The sequence below is a fragment of the Taeniopygia guttata genome, chromosome 26 (genome assembly GCF_048771995.1).
Source record: "Taeniopygia guttata chromosome 26, bTaeGut7.mat, whole genome shotgun sequence".
In the NCBI taxonomy this organism is placed as follows: domain Eukaryota; kingdom Metazoa; phylum Chordata; class Aves; order Passeriformes; family Estrildidae; genus Taeniopygia; species Taeniopygia guttata.
The window spans coordinates 6,495,202-6,522,872 of record NC_133051.1 but is presented as its reverse complement, the minus strand read 5'-3'; the positions used below and the strand labels follow the sequence as shown (position 1 = coordinate 6,522,872).

General features: G+C 47.9%; 2 protein-coding genes across 9 annotated transcripts in view; one reads left to right on the top strand and one right to left on the bottom strand.

The window, feature by feature from the left end:
* Positions 1 to 8,963: 8,963 nt before the first annotated feature.
* FAM72A (family with sequence similarity 72 member A) lies at positions 8,964 to 16,566 on the bottom strand. Of its 2 annotated transcripts, XM_072918912.1 has the most exons (5): positions 16,449 to 16,566; positions 14,043 to 14,183; positions 13,184 to 13,261; positions 11,855 to 11,979; positions 10,003 to 10,220 (listed from the first exon to the last, which is right to left on the bottom strand). In XM_072918912.1, the coding sequence occupies exons 2-5, from the start codon at positions 14,105 to 14,107 to the stop codon at positions 10,129 to 10,131; spliced, it is 360 nt and encodes a 119-aa protein (XP_072775013.1). In that variant the 5' UTR covers positions 14,108 to 14,183; positions 16,449 to 16,566; the 3' UTR covers positions 10,003 to 10,128. The 2 variants fall into 2 exon arrangements, with proteins under 2 accessions (XP_002194854.4, XP_072775013.1); XM_002194818.5 differs by lacking the exon at positions 16,449 to 16,566 and having other exon boundaries at positions 8,964 to 10,220; positions 14,043 to 14,834.
* The window catches only part of SRGAP2 (SLIT-ROBO Rho GTPase activating protein 2), a 106,963-nt gene continuing 94,376 nt past the window's right edge, over positions 15,085 to 27,671 (top strand). For 4 of the 7 annotated variants that reach the window (XM_030291813.4, XM_041721312.2, XM_072918911.1 and 1 more), the window contains exon 1: positions 16,990 to 17,198. In XM_030291813.4, coding sequence (XP_030147673.4) covers positions 17,132 to 17,198 — 67 coding nt within the window. In that variant the 5' untranslated portion in view covers positions 16,990 to 17,131. Of the gene's footprint in view, positions 15,221 to 16,625; positions 17,199 to 17,672; positions 17,693 to 27,671 lie in introns of those variants that run through there. The other 3 variants (XR_012052050.1, XM_030291812.4, XM_072918910.1) reach the window with 2 other exon arrangements.

The following is a 27,671-nucleotide window of genomic DNA, read 5'->3' as shown; positions in this document are numbered from 1 at the left end:
CGCAGGCAGTGTTGGGGTCTGGGAGTGCTTGGGGAGGGGGGCACGAGCAGTCTGGGGGGCACTGACAGGATTGGGGCAGTGTTTGGGGGGCTGGCAGTGTTTGGAGGGGGGCACGAGCAGTCTGGGGGGCACTGACAGGATTGGAGCAGTTTTGGGGGCCAGCAGGGATGGGGAGGGGGCAGCATTTCACCTGAGGTCACGCTCAAGTGGCTCCAGAGCTCGCTGCCCGAGGGCTCTGTGCCAGCCAGGGGTGCCACATGGGCAGCACTGACTGTCACTGCTGCCCCTCTGACAAGCACAGGGGCCAGCAATCTGTAAATTTATTTATTTTGGGGTTTTTTATCGACTGAGCCATTCTCAGCCTTCAGAGGAAAGGGTGACCTTTCCTCTTGGGAAAAGGGGACATTTCCCTCTGCGGGGCCACCAGCAAAGCTGTGCCCAGACTGGCACTGCCCCAGCCATGCCCCCATCTGCTCCCAGCCCAACTCCCAACACCCACCTGTGTCTGGTGCCCCCAGAGTGGGGATTTTGGGATAAATGGGATTCACTGATGTCTCTGCTGGTGCTTCTCCCTGGCCAGACCCCCTGTGAGTGAGCCAGGTCTTTGTCCCCACCATTCCTGCCCTGACATTCTTCTGGTCATGCAAAACCAGCGAGACATTTTGGAACCGGTTGGGAAATTTTCACCAGTTCAAAACCAAGGTTTTTATGATCTTTTTTTATTTTTTGGTGGGGATGCTTTTATTCCTGACATGTGAAATGTCTGGATTTTTCCCCCTGTGTCTGGCAGGATTTCCGCACTTTGAGAATATTCATGCACCGATCTTGCTGACTTTCCTCAAGCTGTTTTTATTCCTACCACCCCTCTACCCATATATTGCTTTCCCCGCCCCCCCCCCCCCCCCCACTCCCTGCTCAGACTAAGACAAGAATAATCTCTTCCATGCCCCAGACTATGAGGAGAGTGGGTTGACTTATTTTTTTGTGGCTGACTGGGCACGATATGCAGATGCTGCCCTGATGTGTGCAGCAGCCGTGCCCACAAAATGCCAGGTTGATTTGGGCTTTTTTCCCTTTTTCTCAAGGCTCTGACAGAGCCCGTGGCTGCAGGAGGGCAGAGCAGTGAGGAGCAGAAATCTGAGCATTATTTGGAGCTTTCCAGTGGTGTTCCTCATGTGGATTGACTCGGGTGTGTGTGACCCCAGCGCGTGCCTCAGCAGCGACTCCAGGCTTGGCAGAGCCCGTTTGGCATTCGGAGGGGAGCCGATGTTTTTTTGGCTGGTTGGAACTCCTGATAAATGCTGGCACATCTGATTTATTGTCTGACTCTGTTCCCAAGGAGACCACATATGGAGCAGCCTGAGATAAGCTGCTTATAACCTAAAGGTGAATGCCTTAAAATATCAGTGTCCCTTTCTCTGTCACCATGGATAGCGAGCTCCTGCTTCCCCCTGCCACCTTCATTTCTCTGATTCAGAGCATTAAACCCTCTGTGTTCTGCTGGGGAGCCTTTGTGTCCTCACCCTTGGCTGAGGTTCTAAATCCAGCTGGGTTTCTTGTTGTCATTCCTGATGCAGATTTCTTGAACACGGTGCTGGTGTCTCTCTCTCCGTGGGCTGAGCTCAGCTCTGGAATTGCTCTCTCTGCACAGCTTTGGGAGAACCTGGCTTTGTTGTAGGTTTTTCATGGATATTTTGCTGGATCCTGCTGGTGTCTCTTATTCCGTGGCAGCTCCTGTGCTGAGACCTGGAGCTGGCAGGTGCAGGACCCCCATGGAATGTGCAGAGGTGTGGGGGTGCTGCACCCCCAGCCCCTTTTTGGGGGCTTCCCCCTCCTCCTGCCCTGGACAGGTGGAGGTGCCCTGCTCAGACTGTGGGACCACCAGGTGCAGAATGGTTTTGGGTAGGAAAAGACCTTAAAAATCATCTCATCCCACCCTGCCATGGCCAGGGACACCTCCAGTGCCAAAGCCATCAGTGCCCACTGTGATTAATGCCAAAGCCATCAGTGCCCAGCTCTGAGCCCCTGGCAGGAGCAGGAGGAGGCTCCAGGGCTGCAGAAGGGGTTATCAGAGCTCCTGATGCTCTCCAGAAGCTGCTGGTTATGAAATCCTGTGGGGTTTGGGGCTACCTTGCAGCTCAGCTCGCTGGGAACGGGTTTGTGCTGTCAGGGGGGTGCAAAGGAAAGCAGCAATTCAGGCTCATGCATCACTGGCATGTTTGTATCAAATCAAAATTCGATCCAGTTAGTAAAGTAAAAAGGGTTCTTATCAAGGCCAGTGCCAGCTGCTTTTAAGCAGTTTTTAAATTTTGATTTCCCATAAGGACTGGAATTAAAAAATTGGATGTATTCTGCTGAATAAAGACTTCCTGCCACTTAGGAATGCTGCCTTCTGCTAGCAGGAGAGAGGGGAAAAATGTGTTCATCTGAATTTTAAATTCTCAGCTACAAAGAAAGCAATTTGGACTCTGGGTAAAATTTGAAGCAGGGTAAAATCCACTTTACAGAGTAAAATTCACATCCAACCTGGGGTCCAAGAAAGAATGGAGCAACATTGTGGAAAGTCTTGTGGTGGGCTTTGCACAAGAGCAGATTGCTTCATTTTTTTTCCCAACATTTTAGGCTCTCATCAAACATGAGACTGAATCTGCAGGAGCTTTCACAACCTCCCCTCAGCTGTGACTGTGCCATTCCATCTGCATTTTTAACCAAATAATTCTCTGATCCTGTTGGCTTTGGGAGAAAAATCATTGCAACTTTGGTGTTGTGGGGGTTCAAAACCATCCGCTGCTCTGTGCCCACCTGCAAGAGAATCAATGAATTGCTCAAAGCTCTAAAGAGCTTTTAAAAATTTAATAATTGCAAATTAATAATTTAAAATTTAATAATTTTGTGTTTAACAGAGTGGCTGGACACTCTGCTAAAAAATTTTAATAGTTTTGTGTTTAGTAGAGTGGCTGGACACTGCTAAAAAAATTAATAATTTTGTGTTTAGCAGAGTGTCTGGACATGCATTTTTGAATGAATATATGAGGTTTGGAGGTGCATCCTTAGCCCTGGTTTGGGAAAAGATCCCTTCTGTGCTGTCTCCAAGTGCTTTGGGGTTTTTTCTGCTGTGTTTTTACCGTGCCCAAGGAGAGCTGGCACTGCTCACATCCGAGGCAGCTTGTGGCACACGAGCTCCTCGTTCCTCCCTTGCCAGCCTTGCTGAAGGAGCTTTTTGGGTGCATTCTGCAAGCACAGCAGGAATCACGGAGCAGACTCGCTCCTGTCGGAGCCTGGCCAGCCTCAGAATTAAATCTGTGCTTTTGAAAATGAAATGAATTGGTGGTGAGAGAACAGCTCTGGTGAAACCCCCAGAACAAAAGGGGTGGGGGCTTTGTACCCTTGTGGTTTGGCCCTAAAACCTCTCTGCTGCCTGGCCAGTCTGTGGCTGGGGCATGGTGTTGGCTCGGAGAGCAAGACAGATATGAGGCAAAATCAGGTGAATCTGGAGAATTTTTGAGAGAGGGCATGATTTATGTCTGGAGTGAGAATTGAGCCGCCCCTCAGACTAGGCCCTGATAAGCGGCCTTGGTGGGGCCTAGGAGCCTTTGATGCAATAAGAAATTAGTTGTGGTGCAGTTAGGAATTATGTTAAGGTAATTACAAAGTAATGAGCTATCTGAGTGTGAATTAGGGTAGAGCTGCAGTGTGAAAAGCTTGACTACCTTAAGACAAAGAAAAACAATGTTAGTGTGCCAATCAGAGTGCCTCTGTAAACTGTGAACTATATAGAAGTGTATATAAGTGCCATCTTCTCACTAATAAACTGAGAACATTACATTAATCATATTGGTTTGACGTGTGTTCTGTCCTGTCCAGCCTTCTCGCTTTATGAGGACCCTGAGTTCATGGATCTCTTAAAATGCATCTCTCCTTAACTTGCCTTTGTGTCAGGAGCTGTCGAACGTGCACAGCACAACCAGGAGCAGCTTTTCTTTGGGGAAATTGGGGCGAGGACCCCAGAACACCTCTCTAACACCTGCATTTCTGCTGTTATCTCCTGTTCTGGTGGAAATTTCCCCTTCCAAAGCAGGCCATATGCTGGAGAGGGATGAACTAATCAGCTTCTGCCATGGCACAGCAGGGAGGGATCCCAGCGTGGCCGCGCTGGCAGAGCAGCGATGCCGGCTCCGTTTTAATTAGCACTTCCCTCCAGGAAAGACGTGCAGGCACAGAAATGCAAGAGATCAGGACTTTTTAAACTCAGCCTGGCTCCCCGTGAGGCTGCACAGAGCTGTCCCCAGGCTGCCACGCAGATGGCAGCGCTGCAGAGTACTCTGGGGCTCATTTCCCCCGTGTGCCACCACCCCGAGCCATCGAGCTGGCAGCGTTCAGGTGGCATCACAAGTGAGGCACCAGAGATTTGAGTTGGCTTGTGTTTGACCAGCTTTGCTCCCTCTTGGTTTTATTGTTTGTTTTTTGGGTTTTTTTGTTGGTTTTTTTTTTTCCCTCCTTGTTGCTGTCCCAGATGCGATTCCTGCTTTCTAATGAGAAATCAATCGTGCAGCTCTCTGGGCTGAGCTGGTGACAAGGGACACTGCAGACAGCAGAGCAGCTGGAATGTCCCTCTGCGAAACACAGCTTGGAAAATGCTGGTGCTCCTTGGGACAGCAGCGTGGTTGATGTTTCCTCTGTTGAGAAGATGGAATTTTGGGTGGTGCATCAGCAGCTTGGAGCTAATTCCAGTGGAGATGCTCAGGGCAGCTTTGCTCTCCGGCTGTTCCTGCGTCCTGCATGAACTGAAATCACAGCTCAGCTCTGGAAGTGCTCCATCTGCTCAGGTTTGGAATAACCTGGGTTTGTTGTAGTTTTTTAGTGGATATTTTGCTAGAGGCTGTATCTTTTGTGCATGCCAGAGCAAGAGGAAGAACTAATAATGCCATGGAGAGCCAAAAGTGCTGGCAAATGGAAGGATCCTCGATTTAGTATGAGATGGTTTGAGGTTGAGATGATCTTTAAGGTGCCTTCCAAACCTTGGTGTGAGTCTGTGGCTGTGTGCTGGAAGAGCTGACTTCTCACAGAAATCCCTGCTGGAACAGAGAGAAGGGATCCACAGCTGCAGGAACAGGCACAGCCCCGCTGTCTCCTGGGGTGTTGGAGCTCAGGAGTCTCCCCCTCAGGCGTCACCTCTGATCTCTGACAGTCCCTGGTGCTTTTCCTTGCTCCTTTTGGCTGCCTTGTTTCCACAGCAGCTCCTCCAAGGCCCCGTGCTCAGCTCCTTGCACAACAGCACTGTGGTGGCTGTGCTGGGCTGGTCTGGGACACTCCCTAAACCCAAATAACAGCACCCCAAAGTGATTTACTCGGCACCCAGGCTGCTCCTGGGGTCTGCTGTCAGAAGCCACACGCGCTGCAGATGTAACCAAAGGTGCAACAAGCACCTCTCATCACAAACTCACTGGGTGCTTTGGAATAAATGCAATTTCACCTCTCTCTCCAAAGAGAGAAGGAGCAGAAAATTAAAGATAACTCAGTGGTTTCTGTCTCTCATGGCAGGGCTCCTCCTCAGATTCAAAGCCTGGGACTGCAGGTTCTGTGCCAGGAGTGGGGACCCATCTGTCACCTGCTGGGAGTGGCTGAGCTGCGTTCCAGGCTTGGGGAGAAGAGGTTGATCCCAGCTGAGCCTGGATGGGTGATCATTGAGGGGTTTGTGGGGATGGAGATCACACTGTGAGCTTCACCCCAGGGTGATCACAAATGGGTTTGTGGAGATGGAGATCACACCGTGAGCTTCACCCCAGGGTGATCACAAATGGGTTTGTGGAGATGGAGATCACACCGTGAGCTTCACCCCAGGGTGATCACAAATGGGTTTGTGGAGATGGAGATCACACCGTGAGCTTCACCCCAGAGTGATCACTGAGGGGTTTGTGGGGATGGAGATCACACTGTGAGTTTCATCCCAGGGTGATCACTGAGGGTTTGTGGGGATGGAGATCACACTGTGAGCTCCATCCCAGGGTGATCACTGAGGGTTTGTGGGGATGGAGACCATACTCTCAATTTCACCCCAGGATGATCACCAGATCCGTTTGTGCTGGTGGACATCACACTCTGAACTTCACCCCAGGGTGATCACACATGGGTTTGTGATGGTAGAGATCACAGTATGAGCTTCATCCCAGCATGATCACTGATGGGTTTGTGCTGCTATAGATCACACTCCACCATGATGTGAACTTCACCCCAGGGTGATCACACATGGGTTTGTGATGATGGAGACCATACTCTCAATTTCACCTCAGGATGATCACCAGATCCGTTTGTGCTGGCGGAGATCACACTCTGAGCTTCACCCCAGGGTAATCACACATGGGTTTGTGCTGACTGATGGAGATCACACTGTGAGCTTCACCCCAGGGTGATCACACATGGGTTTGTGCTGATTGATGGAGATCACACTGAATTTCATGCCAGGGTGATGCCTCAGCACGGCCTGGCCACTCTCTGCCTGCTTGGCAGCTGCTCTGCAGCCTGCACTTGGCTGCAGTTCAGTGGCAGGAGAATTCCTAGCTGTTTGTCATTGTAAAGCACTCTGGGATGAAAGGTAGTACATAAATGTGAGGTTGTGATGAGGCTTTAGGCTGTGCTGGGATAAGGAAGAAGATTTAAATGGGTTTTTTCTCCCACCAAGTCTTATTTAATATGGAGGGGTATCAATTTGTCACTGTCTTGATCAGAGTTTCCCCTCCCCCTCCAGCTGATTTTGTGCTCTGCAGGGAGGAAAATGGTTGGCTATTAATAACAGTGATCGCACAGATCCCTGTGACTCAAAAATCAAACTGAAGTTAGTGATCACCTATGGGAGTCCAGGGCTTCCTTCTGGCTGCTCTGGAAGGTCTGGGACCCTGGCAGGGGTCAGGAACCCCCTGGACAGAGCCCCCAGAAACACTGTCTGTGATCTCTGCCCATGGAAAAGAGTTTTCAATCTTACAGCATGAATTACCAGCTCTGAGTGTTTGATATAAGTAATAATTAAGTGTGGCACGGGTGCAAAAGTAAAATTTTAGGATCCTAGATGAGGGGTCCAAAGGGGACAAGATGGAGGAAATTGGGTGTGTCTTGTCCTTTTTCTCCTTCTTCATGCCCTCCATGTTTCACTGTGGTGTTGGCATTTTTCTGTTGGTTTAGGCTGGGGACACACTGTCCAACGTAGGTGACAGATATTGGCACGTTATTGTAAATCCAGCACAGGTAGTTTGTGGTATTTAATGTTTGTACCATCCCACTGAGGGCAGAGCCCCACACGCTGCCCTGCAGGACAGAGCTGCGGCAGGGCAGCAGAACATGTTAGAGATAAACAGAATAAACAACCTTGAAACCAGCACAGACGAATTATGGCTTCTGCTTTGGCAGCGGGGCTGACAGACAGAGACTTTCTACAGTCTCAGGATCATCAATACCTCAGATTCCGACAATCACCAGCACCTTTTGGAATCCCAGCTCCGAGTGTTCTCATCCAAACAAGTCTGTGACCCTGAACCTACAAGTCTGTGTTGCACAAGATGTTCCAAACTGCTGGGCTGAGGTCTGGGGTAGCCCAGGAGATGCAGCCCACGGGCACAGAGCTCCAGCAGAGCTCTCAGTGCCAGCTGGAGCCACGCAGAAACCCTGACTTGGAGTCTAAAATTTGGGACCTTTTGCCTGGTGTTCAGTCCCTCCTAAACGAAGCCACATCTGATTAGAGACACTTTAATTGCTCTGTGCCTCGGGTGCCTCGATGAGCAGAAGGAAAGGCCTTAGGACGCAGTTCTTGTTTTTCAGCCTTGTTATTCAGCAAAGATCACATCCAATTTCCCTGGAAATCCTCACCAAAAGGAACAGCACCTCCTGGATCAGAGATCTGCCACAGAATCCTGGTGGTCTGTCCATCCTGGGTGTCCCCACTACCTGTGCTGGTGTGTTTTTACACACAGCCACCCCCTCCAGGGTTGTGCCACAGCACCGACACCTTTGATGAGCCAAAAACCAGAGAGAAAACAAAGCAGAGACTGGAGCTGTTTATTACAAACACAGCTTTGGGTGGGGTAAAGGACCTGGGAACGTTTCTAGAAGTGTTGATCTGGTTTTGTGCCAGTTTGGGGTAAAATCTGTCCATAACCGTGGTGACCCTTGGAAAGTGAACCCCAAGCTTTGGGGCTCTGTGAACGAGCTGCTGTGGCTTTAACACAAGCTGCTCAGTCATTTCTTTTTTTTAATTTCTGACAGAAAGGAGCAGCCCTGGGCATGATTGATTACCTTAGTGACATTCATGACAGCTGGGGCAATAGGGGATGTTTGCATACTTTGTGTATAATACCTACAACTTCTTTGTTGTCAACAAGAAAGGACTGAGCTCCTTCAAAAGCTGCCTCGTTCTTAATTTCCAGCTGATGAGAACTGCTTTAATTACACAGGCCTGTTTGAGCGAGTTCATGGTAGAACTTCCAGTTCTGTGTGTACAGATGGGGAGCAAAAAAAAAAACAGAATTATGGGTTTGATGGGGAGGAATTCATCCTCTGCTTCCCTGTGGGAGAGGAGCTGCTGACTCAGATTGGTGAAGGTTACAAACAAGTGCTGGAGCGGCAACAGGCACAATTATGTTTGAACTATTGTGGTGCTTATGTAAAAACAATCAGATTTATTTTTAGCTCATGAATTCTGCTGGGGAAAAAAAAATTGAGGTGTCACCTTGGCAGCTTGATGCTGTAGTGATCACAGAAACCTGGCAAAAATTGGGATATTGCGTAATAGAAGGGTTAACTGAGACTGAGAAACTGTCAGGTTTGTGAGCCTAAAGTGATTCTATTTTTGGGCTGTCTAAAACAAATTCATAATACTAAAACCCTAATTATTCTACTTTTAATCCAAGATGCTATTTCATTGTTTGGATTATCTGATATCATCACACATCCATATTTATGACAGCCCTGAAGACTCCAGAGTCCAAAGCTTTTATTGCCTGGGCAGACACAACACAGAAATTCAAAACAAGACACACACATACAAATATACACCAACATACATTTAAACAGTGCAAAGAGGTAGTACCATTAATTAAGAAATACATAACGAGCAGTAAAAATACTGAGAGAATTCAGATTTGTCTTCATTGCACGCCTTTCAAGTATCACAAGAGGTTACAGAGTGATTTATTCAGCATCAATCCAAATTTAAAAGTTTCCTCTGTTCTCTGATATGATTTTATCTGGAATTTTTTTATTGCTGGCCTGCAGGTGATTAGCTGAAGGGGACAGCACTTAGTTCAAAAATAAAACACCATGGTTTGTTAACTCAGAAAATGAGCTTTGAATTCATTACCTACAGGAACCAGATTGTCTGTGCACCTCAGGATGGAAAATAAGGCATGAACACCAAATATTTAACTTTTTTTTTTCCCTATCTCTAAAAAGATCCAATTTCATGACTGAGCTTTGTTTTGGAGAGGGGAAAATATATATATATATGAAAGTGGATGGGTTTTAGTGCTGCCCTGAAGAAAAACTCCCGTGCAGCCTTAAAGTTCTACTAAAAAACTGCAGAATTTAGGTTTTGTCAGGGAGAAAAAGCATGAACTTGATCTCTGTGGAGACAGAACCCTGAAAGTATTAAAAAATAAAGCTGGAAAGGCTCCAAGAGGCTTCCCAGGGAACGTTTAGGAGCATCCTAGGGTGCAAAGAGCAGGAGATCCCAGAGCCAGAGCAGCAGAGCTTTGAGGCAGTCCTGAGCTCTGCCAGACCTGGCTGATTATTCCCAAAAATTCCTTTGAACTGCAAGCAGCTGAGGGGTTTTGCTTTTTGAAAAGTGCTTTAGGAAAGAAGGATTATCAGCTGTAGAGGGTTAGGAATAAAAAGCAAAATGGAGCTCAGTAAATGCACTTTGTGTTGGCGTTTCCAAGGTGTGTCTCTGCTCAGGCAGATTCAGGAGTCCAGGGAAGCTTACAGAGAAAGAGCCAGAAGAATTCCCTTTTTTTTGGATTTTTTTTTTCCAGATTTCCTGTTTTATTCCTGTTGTTTAAGCTCTGATGGGCCACCAGGTGAAATGAAATAAATCCAAAGCAGGCAGCCAGGCCACAAGTGGACGGAAGATGCTGCAGGTAAATTTTATCTGATGTACTCCACCTCAGAGGTGCAGGACGTGTCCTCTGTGCTTTCCTCCAGATCTGGCAGGTTGCCCCACAGCAATACATTCACACCTGGTGGAAAGGAGACAAAGGAGGGGGAAAAATGAGATATTTATGGATTGTGACCTTATTTTTAAGCTGCACAACTGTCTATTTCGAGAGAAAATAATCCCTGCAAAACCCAGGGAGTCACGTTCATGGTGAATAAACCTATTTTCTATGTTCCTTCAAAGTGATCTTGGGAGTGTTGTTGTTTATTTTTTTCCAGCCCAATTCAGAGGATAAATATTTATATAACCAATTATATAAATATAACAGAAATATTATTTCTGTTAACACATTAAGAAGAATGTTTAAAGTTTTAGAGTTTAAGATACAGAAAAAAAAAAAGTAGTTGCAAAGGTAAACAAGAAGTTTAGAATGCAGTACGGTAAGTTTGTGTCATAACATGATTAGCTAAGAAAACTTAGACTGTATCACAGGTCTAGAAGAAAAAATATTTAAAAATTAAGTTTAAACATAAATATTTTTGTTAGCAGTGTTTTATTATTTAGTAAATCTTTTAAAAGTCTTGTAATTAAGGATCTTGTGACCTTCTGAAGCATGCAGTAAAGATGTAAACCAAACTCACCTTTTCTGTCTATGTAAAAAATAAGGAAAGGATCTAAAAAACTCAAAAGTCCCATCTCTAACTCCTTCAAAAATCCCCATACCCCAGTAAATAAACTACAAATAAACCTGTTACTGTACTGGTGGTGGCCTTGCTGCAGAAAACCCTGACTTGTCCACAGGGAGGGGGGTGCAGAGCTATTGACACTGAAATTTTCATCAACAGCTGCCTCCCCCGAGTGGTTTTCTAGATCAGCAACTCCTCCTCCACACACTTGGGCTAAACTGGGATGCCTGGTTAGAGTGAGGAAGGGGTGTCCTTCATCTCCCTGGTTTGAGAGGATGGGGAATCCTCCTCTTCCTCCTTCTCCTCCTCATCCAGGGGAGGCAGCGAGGCTGTTGATGGGTTTGGAACACAAACGCTGTGAGGAACCCCGGAGGGAGCTGGGGGTGCTCAGCCTGGAGAAAAGGAGACTCAGGGGTGACCTTGTCACTCCCCACAGCTCCTGAAAGGTGGCTGTGCTCAGCTGGGACTGGGCTCTTTCTCCAGGAGCTGACAGAACCAGAGCAGGGCCTCAGCTGCACCAAGGGAAATTTAGGTTGGATGTTAGGGAAAGGTTTTTCACAGAAAGAGTGATAAAGTGTGTGAAATGAATTTGTAGAGAATCAGGCATTTACAGCATGGTGTGGCTAGAGCTGATAGGCCAAGAAGCACTTACAATATATTTAATTAGGAAATAGTTGGCTTCTGATTGTGATGGTGTGAATTATAACATCTGTATTGTCTCACCCTTCACATGAGACTGAAAATGGAATAAAAGTTTTTAAAACACCTCTCAGTTGCTCCATCTCTGGGTCAGGAAAGGGCTTAATCCGACCATAAAGTTCTTGAATGTTCTGCCTGGGGAGGTGGTGGAGTCCCCATCTCTGGGTGTGTTTAACAAAGCCTGGATGTGGCTCTGGGTGCCAGGGTTGAGGTGTTGGGGCTGGGCTGGACTCGATGATCTCTCAGGTCTCTCCAAACCTGGTGGTTCTGTGAATTCTGTGATGGGGGATGAGGATTTTAGGGAAAGGGAAGGAAACCAAGGTGTCCTCACCAGAAGGGTCCAGCCTGTTGATGCCAACCACTGCCTGGCTGTGGAACATCCAGAGGTGGCCGTTGTTGCAGGACAGCAGGCAGGGCTTGCAGGGACAAATCACGTGGTAGCCAACAACATTCCCACTGGAAAGGCAAGGGAAAGAGTGAGCCTGGGAAAAAGGTGGATCTTGGTGGCTTTTTCCAGCTCCAATTAAATAGCCTCAGTGCCAGAGCATTATGTAATGCTTGTGTTTTGATAGAGTTAAGGGAACGGGGTGAACAAGTATCTTAAATATTTAGGGAACATCTGTTGGGAGTTACAGAATATCTGAGTTTTAGATCTTTGGCACACAGAGAAGCGTTTAGTAACCTAAATTGTGTAACTCAGATTAGTTTGCATACCAACAAATGCTGGTGGATTTCTTTATTTGTTTTCCTTTGGAAGGCCATAGATTCCAACCAGCAGAGATGTTCCTCACACCCAAAATCCACCTGACACGAGCACCGTGCACAGGAGGCTACCAGCAGCAGCAGTGATGAAACTGAGAATTATGGAATGGTTTGGCTTGGAAAAGACTTAAATCTCATCCAGTTCCACCCCCTGTCATGGGCAGGGACACCTTGCATTGTCCCAGGGTGCTCCAGCCTGGCACTGGACACTTCAGGGATGGGGATGGGGCAGCCACATCTTCTCTGGGCCAGATTATTGACCCTTATCAACTCTCCTAGACTGAAACCATAACAACAATTTATCCATTTTCATGTGCTCTGATGAGACATTTCTGTTTCTCTGCTTCTGTCTAAAAATCAAAATATGGTGTCCCTATCACAACCCCCTCAGTTGTTCAAATCTAGGAAATGTAAAAATCTTGATCTGATCTGGGAGCTGAACGAATTCTCTCAGATAACTGCGAGCTATTTGAGAGTTGTTGTTTTCACCCTTAAATATCAGGCATGAATAAGGAGGATAAAAGAACTCCAAGAACTTTAGCGACAGCATGTTCCATCTGCTCCCAACAACCCGATCTGCCAAGAGGATATCCTATTAATTAGAGTATGAGTAACTGCTTCTTGCTGGGGCCTTATTCACAGAGAAATCTCAGCGTTCAGGCAGACATTTCATCGGGCAGGTGGCACACAAGCTTTCAGGAGACTCAGCCTCCTGACAGTGTTGTCACATTTCTGCTGGGGACTCACAGAAATATCCTGGCAGCTTTGCCCAGGCTGAGTTTCTCCCCAGCAGCATGAGATTTGCAGCAGGGAAGGCAAGCTGTTCCTTCTGCCCGAGGGGACAGCGAGGAGGGGACACAGGGCTGGGACACGTCAGTGCCACAAGTTGGGAGCTCACCACTTCAAACAGGCGATGTTCTTCAGCTTGCACTTGCAGATCTCAGTGAAGTAGCAGCTTCCGATGAAATCGACAGTTCTGGCGGAAGGAAGTGTACAGAAGTTTGGAGATGTGGTGATCACAACCTCAGTGTCACAACAAAGTGATGCTGCCATTGGCCCTGGGTGGTTTAAACCACAAGGTTCTGCTTTCCTTTTGACTCTCAGCCCCACTCATATGGAAACTGTAATGAGGCCCACATGACATTGCATGAGTATCAAAAATCCTCTTAAAATAGCCCAGAAAAGCAGTGCTTGTCTCGGCGCTCAGGGGCTCTCGGGCTCAGTGTGGCACTGCCAGCCAGAGCCCTGAACAGGGGCATTGCTGCCAAACCCCAGCTCAGAAACAGAACAATACCTCAGAGGCTGGGATGTTTCAACCCAAACCTTTGATTCCTTATCTCCTCTCCAACCCGTACTTTCTGATTACCATGTCATTTCACAACCTGATTTCCTTACTATTCAAATCTGGCTATGGGAAAGCAGCCCTGAGCCGAACCGGGGGAGAGTCCTGGCAGCAGTGACAGATCAGGTTTGTGCTGTTTGTGGCTCTTTATTCCAAATTCTAATCTTCGCTTCGCTAGGAGCGGGAGGAGCTTCCCGCGGCTGCCGAGCCTGTGGCATCCCTACGGATGGATTAAGTTGGATTTTGGATTTGACATCCTCGCTCTTTGCTCTCCTGCCGTGGATTCCCGGGGCTGGAGATGTAGGGGTGGGATGATCCGTGTTCTGCAGGGCCGTTCTCCCGGTGACAGCGGATTTGGGAGGGATGCTGCTGTGTCCCCCGGTGGGACCCACCCTTTCCCCTTCCCGGCGCTTACCCCGCGGGCGGGATGTCGGTGGAGTAGAGGGCGGTGTCGGTGTCGGCCAGCAGCACCGCCTGCATCCCCCGCCAGCTCAGCACCTGCCGGCAGAACCGGCAGCACAGCACGCGAACGCTCCGCTCCTCGAAGGTGCAGCCGCTGGACGACATGGCGGCTGCGACACGGTCCTGGTCCCGGTCCCGGTTCCGGTGCCAATCCCGGTCCCAGTCCCGATGCCAATCCCTCTTCCGGTCCTGGTCTTGGTCCCGGTCCCGGTCTCGGTCCCGGTCCCCGTTCCGATCCCGATCCCGGTCTCGGTCTCAGTCCCGGTCCCGATCCCGATCTTGGTCCCGGTCTCGGTCTCGGTCCCGGTCTCAGTCTCTGTCCCGGTCCCGATCCCGGTCTCGGTCCCGGTCCCGGTTTCAGTCCCTATCCCGGTCTCGGTCTCGGTCCCGGTCCCGGTCTCTGTCCCGGTCTTGGTCCCTGTCTCAGTCTCGATCCCGATCCCTGTCCCGGTCCCGGTCTCAGTCTCCGTCCCGGTCCCTGTCCCGGTCTCAGTCTCCGTCCCGGTCCCGGTCCCTGTCCCGGTCTCAGTCTCCGTCCCGGTCCCTGTCTCGGTCCCGGTCTCGATCCCGGTCTCAGTCTCAGTCTCGGTCCCGGTCCCTGTCTCGGTCCCGGTCCCTGTCTCGGTCCCGGTCTCGATCCCGGTCTCAGTCTCAGTCTCGGTCCCGGTCCCTGTCTCGGTCCCGGTCTCGATCCCGGTCTCGGTCCCGTCCCGCTGCAGCACCAACGGCCACGCTCCCACCTGTCAGTTTGAATTCCCTACCGCGCCCGCCCATTGGGCGCCGCAGGCCACGCCCACCCATTGGAAAACCCGGTGGTACCACCCCTCCTGTCTAGCTATTGGTGGAAAAGAGCGCCCTGCGTCGTTTCTATTATTCTCTCTTGCTGTCACTCACACGCTCGGCCGGAGGGGCGGTGCCACGGGCGCCAGCGGCGGGAAGAGGGGGCGGGCTCATCTTGGGGATGGCCATGTCTGATTGGTTGCGATGCCCGTCGCTCATACCCAGCGCTCCGCGCCCATTGGCCGAGGCGCTGGGCGGGGCGGGCGGCGGCGGGCCGGTGCGGCGGACCGGGCGGCGGGCGCCAGCGGCCGGAGGACGCCCGGCTGCGGGAGGCGGCTCCGCAGTGCCCAGGTAATCGCCCCGCCGGGCCGCCCGGCCCCGGCCCTCCCGTGCCACCCCTCGCCGGGCCGCGGGCAGCCCTCCGCCGCCGGCCCCGCCGCCTCCCCGGCGCCCCGAGCCGCGTCCCCCCAGCCCCGGCCCCCCCTTCGGGACCCCCCCACGCTTCCTCTCCCCGCCGCCCGCATTGTTCTTCCCGGGCGGGATGCGGATCCGGCGGGTGCCGTGTTTATTTATTTCTTCCTCCCGTACCCGCATCTCCCGCGGGGGGCTGCGGCCGCGCGCCCGCCCTCCTCCCGCCCTCTCCCAAAAAAAACGGGGAAGAAATCCAAATTGGAAAGAAAAGACGGGGGAAAAGTTGTGTCCCGCCCTGCACGGCGCAGCGGGCGCTGGAAGAAACCCTAAATCACCCCCTCCTAAAAAAAGCCCGAAGAGGGAGAAGCCGCGGGCGGAGCCGCCCGGCGGGGGCGCGCCCGGTGTGCCCGGGGCTGCCGCCGGTGGGGCCGGGCCCGCGGTTAGCGGGGGATGCTGCGGGGCCCGGGGGAGCCCCCACAGCCCCGGGAGCTGCTCCCCAAAGGAGCCCCGGCCCGGGGACCTGCACCCCAAATCAACCCCATATTCTCCCCCAGGATCTACACCCCATATCAACCCCAAGTTCTCCTCCAGGACCTGCACCCCAAATTATTCCCAAATTCTCCCCCGGGACCTGCACCCCAAATGAACCCCAGCTCTCATGGGAGCCGCATCCCAAAGGGAGCCCTGTTCCCCAAATTCTCCCCCGGGACCTGCACCCTAAACGCACCCCAAAATCCCCCCCGGGACCTGCACCTTAAGTGAACCCCAAATTCTCCCCCGGGATCTGTACCCGGAATCAACCCCAACTGCCACGGGAGCTGCATCCCAAAAGGAGCCCCTTTCCCCCGGAGCTGCTCCCCAAATCAATCCCAAATTCTTCCCCGAGACTTGCACCCCAAATTAACCCCAAATTCTCTTCCGGGATGCACCCCAAATGAACCCCAGCTCCCATGGGAGCCGCATCCCAAAGGAGCCCCTGCTCCCCAGATCACCCCGGTTCCTCGGGAGCTGCACCCCAAATCACCGGGAGTCGCTCCCCGATCACCCCCGGTTCCCCGGGAGCCGCTCCCCGGATTCTGGCCGGGATGTCCCGGAGGAGCCGCTGTGCCCGAGCCACCCCCGGTCCCCGCGGTAGGCGTGTTCCCTTCCCTTCCCTTCCCTCGGTCACCTGGCCGGGCTGCGCTTGGAACCTCACGCTGCTGCTGCTCAAAGGACGATTTGCAATGTCAGGGTGTCAGCGCAGCTTTGCTTCCCGTCACAAATTTGGGCTGCGAGCAGTCATTTTCTAAATATATATATATATATATATTTATATATTATTGCTGTTATTTTTTTGTATTTTCAGGCAAGCAAACCGAAGCTGCTTCCCCTCTGCTGCTGCTCTCGTTTGGGATTTGATTTGCATCATCTCCGAGCCCATTAAAAGAAATAAATAAAAAAAAAAAAAAGAAGAGGGGAAAAAAATAAAAAAGGGCAAACCAAACCCACACAAAACATGTGCGGAAGGACTTCCACTCCCTGGCTGTGCTACTGAGGATCGGGAAGAGCCTTTGGGGCTGCAGGATCTCGCTAGGCTGATGCTGCTGCTCAAGGATTTGGTGCAGAGAGACAAAACTGCTGCCTCTTCCATCCGCTGATCTCAACATCTGCATTTTCCTGCTGCTGTGCTCCCTCTCACACCCTCTCTCCATGGACTGATTTTTTTATTTTTTTCCCTTTTTGCGGGGGGGGGGGGGAGGGAAGGACGAGCAGAAAGCCAAGGCATCGTGCTGAGAGGAGCGAAAATTGCCTTTATATCTCGTGTTCTGGTGGATCTCTTTCGAGGTTATTCAGCTTTTTGGAAAAGAAAACATGACGTCGCCAGCAAAATTCAAAAAGGATAAGGAGATCATAGCTGAATATGACACTCAAGTGAAAGGTAAGGAATGGTTTTATTTCCATCCCTTCACTGCAAGCCTGCCTGGCGATTGTAGGAGTTTGCAGTGGATGTTTGGGTGGGGAAGAGGGAAATCATTTGCAGATTGCCTGGAATTTGCAGGGCTTTTTTTGGGAATACAAAGCTGGGTCGGGTTTGCAGTGCTGTGTCTGTCCCCATGGGGCAGTTCCTGCTTTGGTGTTGCCGTTTTTAAGGTACTACAGCGAGGTTATTTTTTTTTTTTAATGGAATACCCACATTTTTGAGTTCGGGGAGATCCATCTTTTCCTGCCTGCCTTTCCCAGAGACGGCTTTGCATGTGAAATATGAGAGGCAGGGAATTGCTTTTTAATCCTCTGCCTGTCATGGGAATCTTTGAACAATCTGTGCAGTGTCACAGGAGCATATTTCCACTGCTGCTGATGGGGGACTGTGCTCCAGGGTCCCTGGGAAGCTGTTTGTGCTAGAAACTTCCATTATTCAGGATTTTCCTCGGGGTGAGTCCATCATAATTCCCTGCTTTTCCTTGCCGTGCTGGAGTGTAACACCTCGAGGCTGCAGTGTGGGTGTGGGTGTACACACAGAGAAATGAATAAAACTCGTGCAGCAGCGTTATTCCCATCATCACAGGGAATAATAAACAGATTTAAACACTGGGCTTTGCAATGACCATGCAAGTCTCCTGCAGAATTCAGCTGGCTGGGTTTCAGGCCAATATGTGCCCTAGGTTAAAAAAAAAAATATAAAAATGGTGAAATTTCCCCCCCCCCCCCCCCCCCCGAGCTGCTTATTTTTGTGAAGTTTTCAGGATAAGACGTATTTAAAAGAATAATTAGGGCTTGTGCATGGCTTGATATGTTGCTGCTAGGAAGTTTGGAGATTCAGTGATTTATCTAATTGGTTAAAACTTGCTTGGTATGCTCAGAGCGTGCAGGAAAGATGGCCTTCGGGCAGGGTTGATTGAGTTAAATCAATGCAATTTGAAAAAAAAAAAAGAAGCCAGATTTAAATCTGAGTAGGAAACCTAGATTAAAATTGACAATTAAGATATTGTTTTGCAATTAGGTGCTCAGTTATTTTTCCTGCTGGGGAAGGGGGGGATCTGCTTGTTTGTTGCAAATCATTAAAATGTGTTGTCCTACAAGACATGTCCTACCCTGACCCCAGTGCCCTCCACCTAGAAGCACTTTGGGTACTTATGTTGAAAAATGCTTATTTGAGCAAATAGGAAGCTGTGTTGAGAGTTTATTTTGATTTTTTTTTTTTTTAATATTGAGGTTCTTAAAGTTAGGAATGGAGAAGGGCGTGTTTCTCTTTTACTGGTTTAGTTTCTATTCCTGTTTTCAAGCTGTCTTTGGAACTGGGAATTGCAGTCAGCGTAAAATTAGAGGCTTGTAGGCTCTTTCATTATTTACCCCATCAAAATGTGCATGATGGATCCGAGCTCGCAGTCACAATATTTAGGAATAACATGGAAAGGAGGCTTTAGAATTAGCAAAGCACATCCTCTCACCTCTCAGCTTTTGCATGAATTAGAAATCCTTCCCTTCCTTTTCACACAAGAGACCAGGAAAATGGGAAGGAGCCTTCTTGTTGCTGCCAGAACTCAGCTCATCTCTGGGGCTGTCGATTAACCTGGAAATGTGCTCCCAAAAGTGGACTGCAGTAGTGGCACACTGATTTTTTTGTTTGTTTGGTGTTTTTTTTTTTTTTTGTTTGTTTTTTTTTTTTTGCTTTTTGGCCTTATAAAGCATTGCTCTCTTAGATGCAGGAGGTTAAGGAGGCCGGAAGCTTGTGAAGGGATCAGGAGGAGCTGGGAGAAGGGATTTCCTTCCTGAATTAGGGTGAGGGCAGGGATGTGTTCACCTCGGGATGCTCATCCTGTCCCTCTCCCAGTTTGGCTCTGGGGAAGGAGGTGCTGCTCCATCTCCTGCCCCTCCTTGGAGGGAGGTGTAGAGGGACCAGACAGCTCAGAAATGCACAGGACAGTCCTGTAGCAGCCCTGTCCTACATCCCTGCTTTATTTTAGAGCTTTTCCTTTCCCTTTTCCACCCAGCACTGACCTTTCAGGAGCTGCTTGGACATGGGGGATCCTTGTCTCCCTGCCTTTAGGTACCAGCTTTGGAGGGAGACTTTGCTCCTTTCAAAACATCACAAACCTTTGCTTATTTTGTGCTTTACATCACTTCCCTAAATGTCTCTCATGCAAAACCATGACAATCCCACAGATAGCTCAGTGCTGAGCTGGGTACTGCTGTGATTCCTCAGGGAATCTCTCAGCTCTAATTCCAGGCGTGTGCAGGTGTCTCCACCCCAGTGGCAAGATGAGATGGTGCTGAATCCACTGAGATCCGCAAGTGTGGTGGTGGTGCTGCCTCATCACCAAACACAGCGAGGTTCTCACAGCACGGTTTTGGTGTCCTGATCAAATTCTGCCCTCAGCTGTGGGAGCAGCATGGAAATGTTAACTCTGAAATGCTTTCCCGAGTTGGGAAGTGGAGCAGTGGCTGTGGGGGTGAGATGAATCACGTGTTGGCGTGCTACACGAATTGTGAGGTGGCATCTGCTCCTCCGATGAGAAAACGCAGATATTTTGTGCTGGCATTTAGAAACTTACGGCATTTCTTGTGCTTTGCCCTGCGCTGGGAGTCGTGTTTAGAGGCTTCCTTTTTAAAGCCCTTAATCCACAAACACCTCCTTAAGCACTTTAAATGATTGCTAATGGAATGATGGAGCTTTGTTTAAAAATTTAATAGCCTTAAGTGGTTAATCAGAAACCATTTAAAGAATGGCTTGATTAATAGATCATCACGAGGCAAAATTTTTGATTTTCTGTTGCTGAATGAGCTCGGTGGCTTTTATTGAAAACGGGGCCGCAAGGCAAAGGATCATGGAATGGTTTGGGTTGGGAGGGACCTCAAAGCTCATCTCATGGGCAGGGACACCTTCCACTATCCTAGGCTGCTCCAAGCCCTGTCCAGCCTGGCCTTGGACACTTCCAGGGATGGGCTGTGGATGAGTGACGCTTTCTGTTCTCCTGTAACCATGAGCTGTAGGTATTTGTTGTCTGCCCACAGCCATTTCTCTGCCTCTTTTGGTTTGTAGCTGGCTCTTCCTGTGGTTTGTGTGTGTGGGGAGATAGGCATTTGAATGAAATTAATTCCTGAATCTGAAGCTTTCTTTAACCAAAGTTACCATGCAGCGATCAGGGGGCGCGGAAGGAACGAGGAGCTCCTTCCTGGTGACCTGTCCATGCTGGAACCAGGCTGGGCACAGCCTTGAGTTCTCGCTCTGACCCTCTACTGACCACCAGAGGATGTGCTGCATTGCCCAGTGGCCCCACGGTCTCCAACATCTGCAGGTTCAGCTCCAAACCCGCTCTTCTGCAGCAGGGAATTAACCCACAGAACGCTGATTTTCCCCAGCCTGCACTGACCTCCAGCCTTCCTCCGTTGGTTCCATGGCTTGTCCTCTCTGCTGATGGAGAGGGACTCCTTGGAGTGCTTTTTTTGAGGAAACTCCAGCATGGATCCGTGTCAAGCAGTCGGGATTCTCCTGCCAGGATGACCTGGGGCCGGCAGGGGAGGGAAGCGCTCCTTTGATACCTCCCCGTGCCATGTGCTCACAAAGCCTGGGAGCCCTGTGAAGCTGCAAACTGAGCTTCCCTCACTCCATATGGAGCCTTTGATATCTCAAGCTCATCCCCTTGTCTGGATTGTCTCTCCCAATTCCTTTGTGCAAGTTGTGGTGAGGCAGAGATAATTAATTTATGCTGTGCAGTGTGTTCCATGTGAGATTGGGATGCTGCCTCTCTGTGCCCAAGCAAGGACTGTCAGGGTGTTTTTTGGTTTAATATATTAAATTGGAGTGTGCACTTGCTGAGGAAAGAAAAGCCAGTGATTTATCTCTTAATTCTCCTTTTCTTTCTCCTTGTGTCCCACGAGAGCCTTATATTTAATTAGTTTGTATAAAGCTTCAGTAAATAGCTCCATGGTTTGAGCTGCAGAAATTTAATACTGACATTTTTTTACACAGCGAAGGCTCATAAACCACTTCTGTCCTTGAGTAGTCGCTACCAAAGGTTAAAATGCATCTCCTGCAGATTTTGCAGCCCAGCCCAAAAAGTGCTAAAAATATGACAGATGGATGAGGTAATTTACAGCAGGAGCAAGCAGAGCCCAGAGGTGCCTGCGTGGTTGCTGAGCTGAGTTTGCCTTTGCTAAGGGAAGATTCCTGATAAGAACAACTTCAGGCAACCTCCCTGCTACCATCACACTCAGGCTACTGAAATGTCTCAAACTTTCCCTTAAACCTCCCCAAAATGGCTGATAAATTTCGGATAAGTCCCTTTTCTCTCTCTGTGTTGAATGTCTGAGAGTGTGTCTGATCTGATAGTGATTTTTTGCCTTAAATGCTGTGTGGAAATCTCATTTGTATGGTCTATCTTCCTGAGGGATGCTCAGCAGTTTTCAATCCTGGTGAACTCTCCCAACTGGTCCAGCCCTTCTGGGTGTGAAAGATGGCAAAAAGAGCTGTGATGGGGTCAGCAGCTGTAATTTGGGGGCTGGAAGGGAAGTGTGATGCTTTTGGTGAGGATTTGAACCAAAAATGGGCATTTCTCTCAATGGTTGCAGGGTTTTTTTTACAGAATAGCCGTCAGATTTTTACATCAATGAGCTGAAATTGCTGTCATTTATTTTACTGTGGGACCGATGCTCTTTGGGATTTTTCAGTGGTGTTGATGTTACACATAAAAGTTGATTTTTCTTTTGTGTTCACCACCTGTGTGGGTCACCATGTTGGTGTGACTGATCTTTGGGTGGGATTCGCAGAGTTTTTAATACACCCTGTAAAGAGACTTTTCAGCCACTCACCCCGGTGTGGTTGAGTGATACAATCCTGAATTCTGATATTTTAACTCTGCATGCATTGGATTAACGTTCCCATTCAAAATGTAAAACTACCTTTTAAGGGGTTTTTGCAGTTAATCACGGCTCTGTGCCTATAAGTGATTCCATTTGTTTGCAACAATGACTTGCTCCAAACTCGGGGCTCTGGAATTGCTGTGGAATCATCTGGTTTTCTGCAGTTCCTGATAGTGCTAATCCCTTGAGTTTTGGAGCTGGATTGGGCCAAGCAGCCTTGGTGCCAGAAAGGGGGAAGGGGGCGTTGGGAGACTGCCTTGATCTTCCAGCAATAGTTTGTGTTTTTGTGTCCAACCCCTGCTAATGGATTATTAATGAGCATGGAAAGAGGTGAAGGAATGCAGAGTCTGCCTTCTTTCCTCTCCAGCTCCAAAATCCCCCCCTTTTTTTTTTTTTTTTGCAGTTTCATCAGGTGTTGGAAGGCTGGAGAGCAAAGCTGACCAAACCACTCCATCCTCTTAAGTGCTGCAGTTCCCTCCAAAAGCAGAAGGAATTGCCAGTGTAATCCAGTAGGATTCTATAAAAAGTTTACTGGTAATAGCCAGTTTTCCCTGACTCCCAGCTAAGGGACAGGACATTTTTCCTTAGCTCTAAATGATTTCCTTTCCTGGTGAGGTTACAAATTAGTATCTTTCCCTTTTCCTGTCAGTTAAAACGCCTCGACTCCTCTTTTATTCTTTTTTTAAAATCCTTACTAATTTTTTTTGGCCATTTTGGGGATTTACTTGGAAGACTCTTTCTGCCTGGTCAATTTTTTTTCAGCTGTCGTTATGAAGAGTGAAAAATCTGAACCTTTGTTGAGATGGAAAGTATGTTCAAACACATGTTCCCTTGAATGGATTTTGCTGTGCCATGCACAGTTGATATTCATTACTCATAACTTTATTTAGTTCATTTTTTGGTATGACTTTCACAGATTTCATGGTTTCTCTCTGACAATTCCTGCAACATTACGGGTGTCCTGCTCTTGGAACGCTGTCAGTGCTTTGTAGGAGATGGAAGTAAATGCAGTTATGGGATTTACTGTGGGATAAAAGTGTGGAAGAAAATGGGAGGAAGGGTCTTGACCTTGCAGTAATTTCATCAGTAGAGACCAGTCTCCATTTTTACTTTCCCTCTCCCCTTTTCTTCCCAAATTGCAATGCTCCAGTAGACAAAACTTCTTTCTGTGAAATCCCTGGATAATGGTCATTGAAACTCTCGATGTGTTTGAAGTCAGAAACCATATGGATGTAATGTGAGGAAGCTCAACTGGTGTTTTTCCAAGAAGATGCTGTAAATGGATTGAACCATTTAAAAAAATCGTAATTTTTTTGCCATCAAAGTAACTATTTGTGTTGTTAAACTGGAAGTCTTCCGACCCGGCTGTTTTGTTTTTGAGTTTAGAGTTAATCACAGCTTCTCTAAAGGTGTTGCTAAATGTACTGCAGAAATTCTTAGGGTTTTCTTAATTAATTAATTAATTCTTAGGGAAATTCTTATTCTTTAAGGGTTTCCAGCAATGCTTTACATTGATTTGTGTGAAATGGGCTGAATTAGGCCAGGTGAGCTGCCTTATCCTGTGGCACATGAGCAGCTCCTGGCTTTTTGACTCTTGAGAAGGAGCCAAATAACCAGATTAACTCCAAACCCAGCGTGGATTTCAGTCTCCAGCCCTGAGCTGCTGCAGCAGGGCGAGTTGGTTGGTCCTGCTACATCTGATGTTGGTTTTGGAATTTTTTTTTTTTTTTTTTTTTTTCTTAAATCATAGGACTTTCCAGGAAGAGCTTCTTGGCTTCTTGCAAGTAGAAAAGGATTTTTGGTTTGTTTTTATATTGCTGTCATTGGATGATGGTTTTCCTGCAGGGACAAAACCATGGAACGATGCAATTTATAGACAGGGAGTGCTTGCAAATTGAATCTACTTAAAATTACAACAGTTGTTGCCTGGGAATGAGTCCTTGAGTGTGTCTTGGGCCAGCAGTCCAGTCCCACTGCAGGACATGCTCTTAAGTTTGTGAGTTTAGATGGGAAAATTGGGAAATTCCACAACATCCTTTTCTTTATGCAATAAATTATTTCACACTGGAGCAGGGCTCTTGCTGTTCTGCTACTCTGAGTGTGTGGTTCTAAAATACATTTTACACAGTTCTGCTTATTCTAGAAAAAAAATTAAAATGGTGGTTAGTCACATATTTCATTAGCACTGCTTGTGGTAATATATGGGGAATTTTTTAGGATAGGATTATGTTTTCAGGAAACTTCCACTCATCCACCTGGTGTAATTCCTCGATCTGGGCAGGGCTCTGGTGGCTGCTGGGGTGTGACAATTCTCCTTCTTCCACCCCAGTTCCTCTGGGAAGGGCTGCAGGAGGCTGTCGGAAGCGTTTTCCTGGGAAATGACAGCTGTGAGCAGCGAGCTCCTCCCGGGGCAATGGGTGGCACTGTGAATAACCATCCCCGAGTGGAAATGAAGCTTGCTGCAAAGCTGATGCTCTTCCACCTTCCCGGCAAGCCAGAGCTGTATCAAGTGCCTGTAAAGCAGAATCAGGGAATTGTTTGGATGTGCCAAGATGCTGACATCCCTTCCCTCTAGCAGGGCTGTTTCCCTGGCTGGAGCATTAGGCAAATCTACTGTCAAAGTCCTATTTAGCTCCCTATTTATCTATTAATTAATTAATTTATGTATTATTTTGGGTTATTGGCAAATGTAAATTCCGACCTGTGACTCATAAAGCAAATTATCATGGGTGTGTTAAGTCTGATGATCTTGAAATGCATCAAAATCCGAGGACAGAAAAGCACATTGATAAGAAGCAGCCATTATTGCTGTGAGGGAGAAAAAATTCTCAATTTTCCTTAATCTGTGCAGGGGATGAATGAAGGAGTGGCCGTGACAAAGCAGAGTGTGGAGGTGCAGATCCCTGAGCAGACTATGGAGGTTTTTCCTTGGTGTTTGATAAGCAGTCACTCAGAATTTAATAAATGAACATCCCTGTGAAGTGGTTTTGGAAAGGAGCCTGGCTTTGCTTTGGTCTCTTTCATGGATGGAACCCTTCCTAACTTTTCTGTCTTCCCTCCATCTGGTGAAGGAGGAAGAGGCTTCATCCCAGTTACCCTTTTAAAAACCAGCAGTAACCCAGCAGTGTTTGTGCTGCAGAGAGGGCTGTGTGTCCCAGCTCCTTGGGGAGGAACCCAGAGCTGCAGAAAGATGCTGAAATAGGAACAAAAGGCTTTGCCAGTAAAGGACTTTAAAGTGTGCAGCTGGAAAAGGGAGGGGGAAAGGAGGGAGAAATGCAGCACTACAAAGGTCACAGGATACACTGATGATTTTTGGATGGAAACTCAGCTTGCTATGAATGAAATTGTGCTCTTGTGTTTTCCCCCTGGAGCTGAATGTCTAAAAACTCTGGATACTCCTTGTTCTGTTTTCTTTTTTTGCCGTTTTTCGGAGCTTGTAAGTTGTGCTGTAGAAATGGAAAACAAAAAGAAAAATAAAAAGGGAGGATGTACAGCACCCACAGAGAGGCTTAAATAGTCTGAGTTCTGCCAGGTTCGTCAGAGCTGTGACATTATTGGGTTCTGGTTATTTGCAAGGCAAAATTTTGTCTGTACTAAATGTGTGAGGTTCCTTAGCAGGGAACTTGTGTTGGCAAAGATTTCAGCTCTGCTGACCAGGGGTGTTGGATAAACTCAGAACTAGGGCTGAGCACCCCTTGGAGCCAACTTTTGGAGCCATCGAGTGTTGATTCTATTTCCTGTGTGTGTGAAGGCTTGTTGCTGGTTGCTAAATTGCCTTTTCTCCCTCCTTATGCCATCCAGATTGCTTGTGTTTGCTCTGAGGTTGGTTTGAACTTTTATCAGTCCATATGCTGGCGTTACCTTCTATGATATGATTAATTTCTGACTGTGACGATAAATTAATTTACACAAAAGTATAAGAGAAGTCCTTTTATTCAGGCCAGTTGACTAATGCCAAACACATTTATAACCATTGTCTTCATACTTAAGGAATTAATTTTAATTTAGGCTTTATGTCAGATTATGTCCCCGATCACAGTGAACTTCATAGAATATAGCTGGGAAGGGTTCCTTGCATCCATTAATTTCCACTTTTCACACTTTCTCCCTGAAAATCTTGGCTAAAAACGCTTCCCACCAAACCTGTCTGTGGAAATTCAGGTGGTACTTTGGTTTCAGATTTAAATTGGGAAAAAATTCTGGCACTGCCCCCTCTGGAAAATCCCTGCAGGTAGAGCTTTCTTTTATGCCTTGAAAATAGTAAGAGCTTTTGGCAGCCAAGGCACTGTTTTGGTTTGGTTTTGTTGGGGCTCATTGTTTTATTTTGTTCTGGAACTCCAAGCTATTTTCTGGTAAACACCCTGGAACAGTTGGGCATTCTTGCTGTGATTTATCCATTTGCTGCTTGGCTGCTCCTGACTCTTTGATTTTCTTCTCCTTCCTGAAGTGAGGGGCTCAGAACCGGACCCAGATTCAAGGCTCCCATCAGCATTTTGGGGAAGAACGAGACAAACCCATTTGGAGGTTTAGGAAATTCCACAATACTCAATATCCCATATGGAAGGACGAGAATTGACGTTGTTTTTGTGCTGCTGGAGGTTCCTTGAATTGTGAATTCCACAATAAGCACTGGCTGGGAGCTGGAGGAGCAGCTATAATTTTCTCCCAGCTCTGTTCCCTTTCCCAGCTCTCTCAGATGGTTTGCAGTGGTTTTAGGATCAGGCTTCATGCAAATAATTCCCATTTCACCCCACCCTCTCTCAAACCCAGCTCCGCCAGCTGCTATGGTTGGGATGAAAGTGCTGCTAATTTGCTGTTACCTTTAATTTAAGGATTCTGCATCTTGCTGTAAGAAGTTATTTATATGTTGACTGTTTCAACACCTTTATCAGTCCCAAAAGATTGATGCCTCTCCTTGCAAGGAGGAGGTTGCTTTGAGATCCTGCATGGGAAGGTGTGTGTGCAGGGGATGGGAAGAGTAAGTAGATTTTTATTTATTTATTTATTATTTTTTTAATGAAAGCCATCAGCATCCAGACAGCCCTGCCTGGGCTGTCTTGTGGGGAGGTTGTGCTGTGTTTGCAGAATGACTTTGAGTCTTTGACAGCGATAGGAAGGACAAATCCAGCTCTGAGGAGTACAAGGAAAACAGGTTCCCTTTCCTTCCCACTTCCTTTTTTTTTTCTTTTTTTCCACTGCTTCTTGTTGTGTGCCTCTCTAAAAGCTGATTTTGTCAATAAAGCAAAGATCCCCCTGAAGTCTCATTGCTTATGGCAGTAACACCAAAGCCTGATGACCATTCACGTTTCTTAGATTACAAATCTTCATTTCTCTTACAGCAAGTGGTTTGGTTTTTGGTTTTTTTTTTTTCAGATGATAGGAAAGCACTTTTGGTTTTGTGTTTCTATCAAAAAGTGCATGAAGTATTTATTTGTCTGGGTTTGTTTGAAGTAGCCCAAGCACAGTGTTCTTTTCAATACAATAAAGAGCTCTTCAGCTGTATCACAGATTTCTTGAAGTTTATATTTTATTACTGCATCACTTTCTAAAT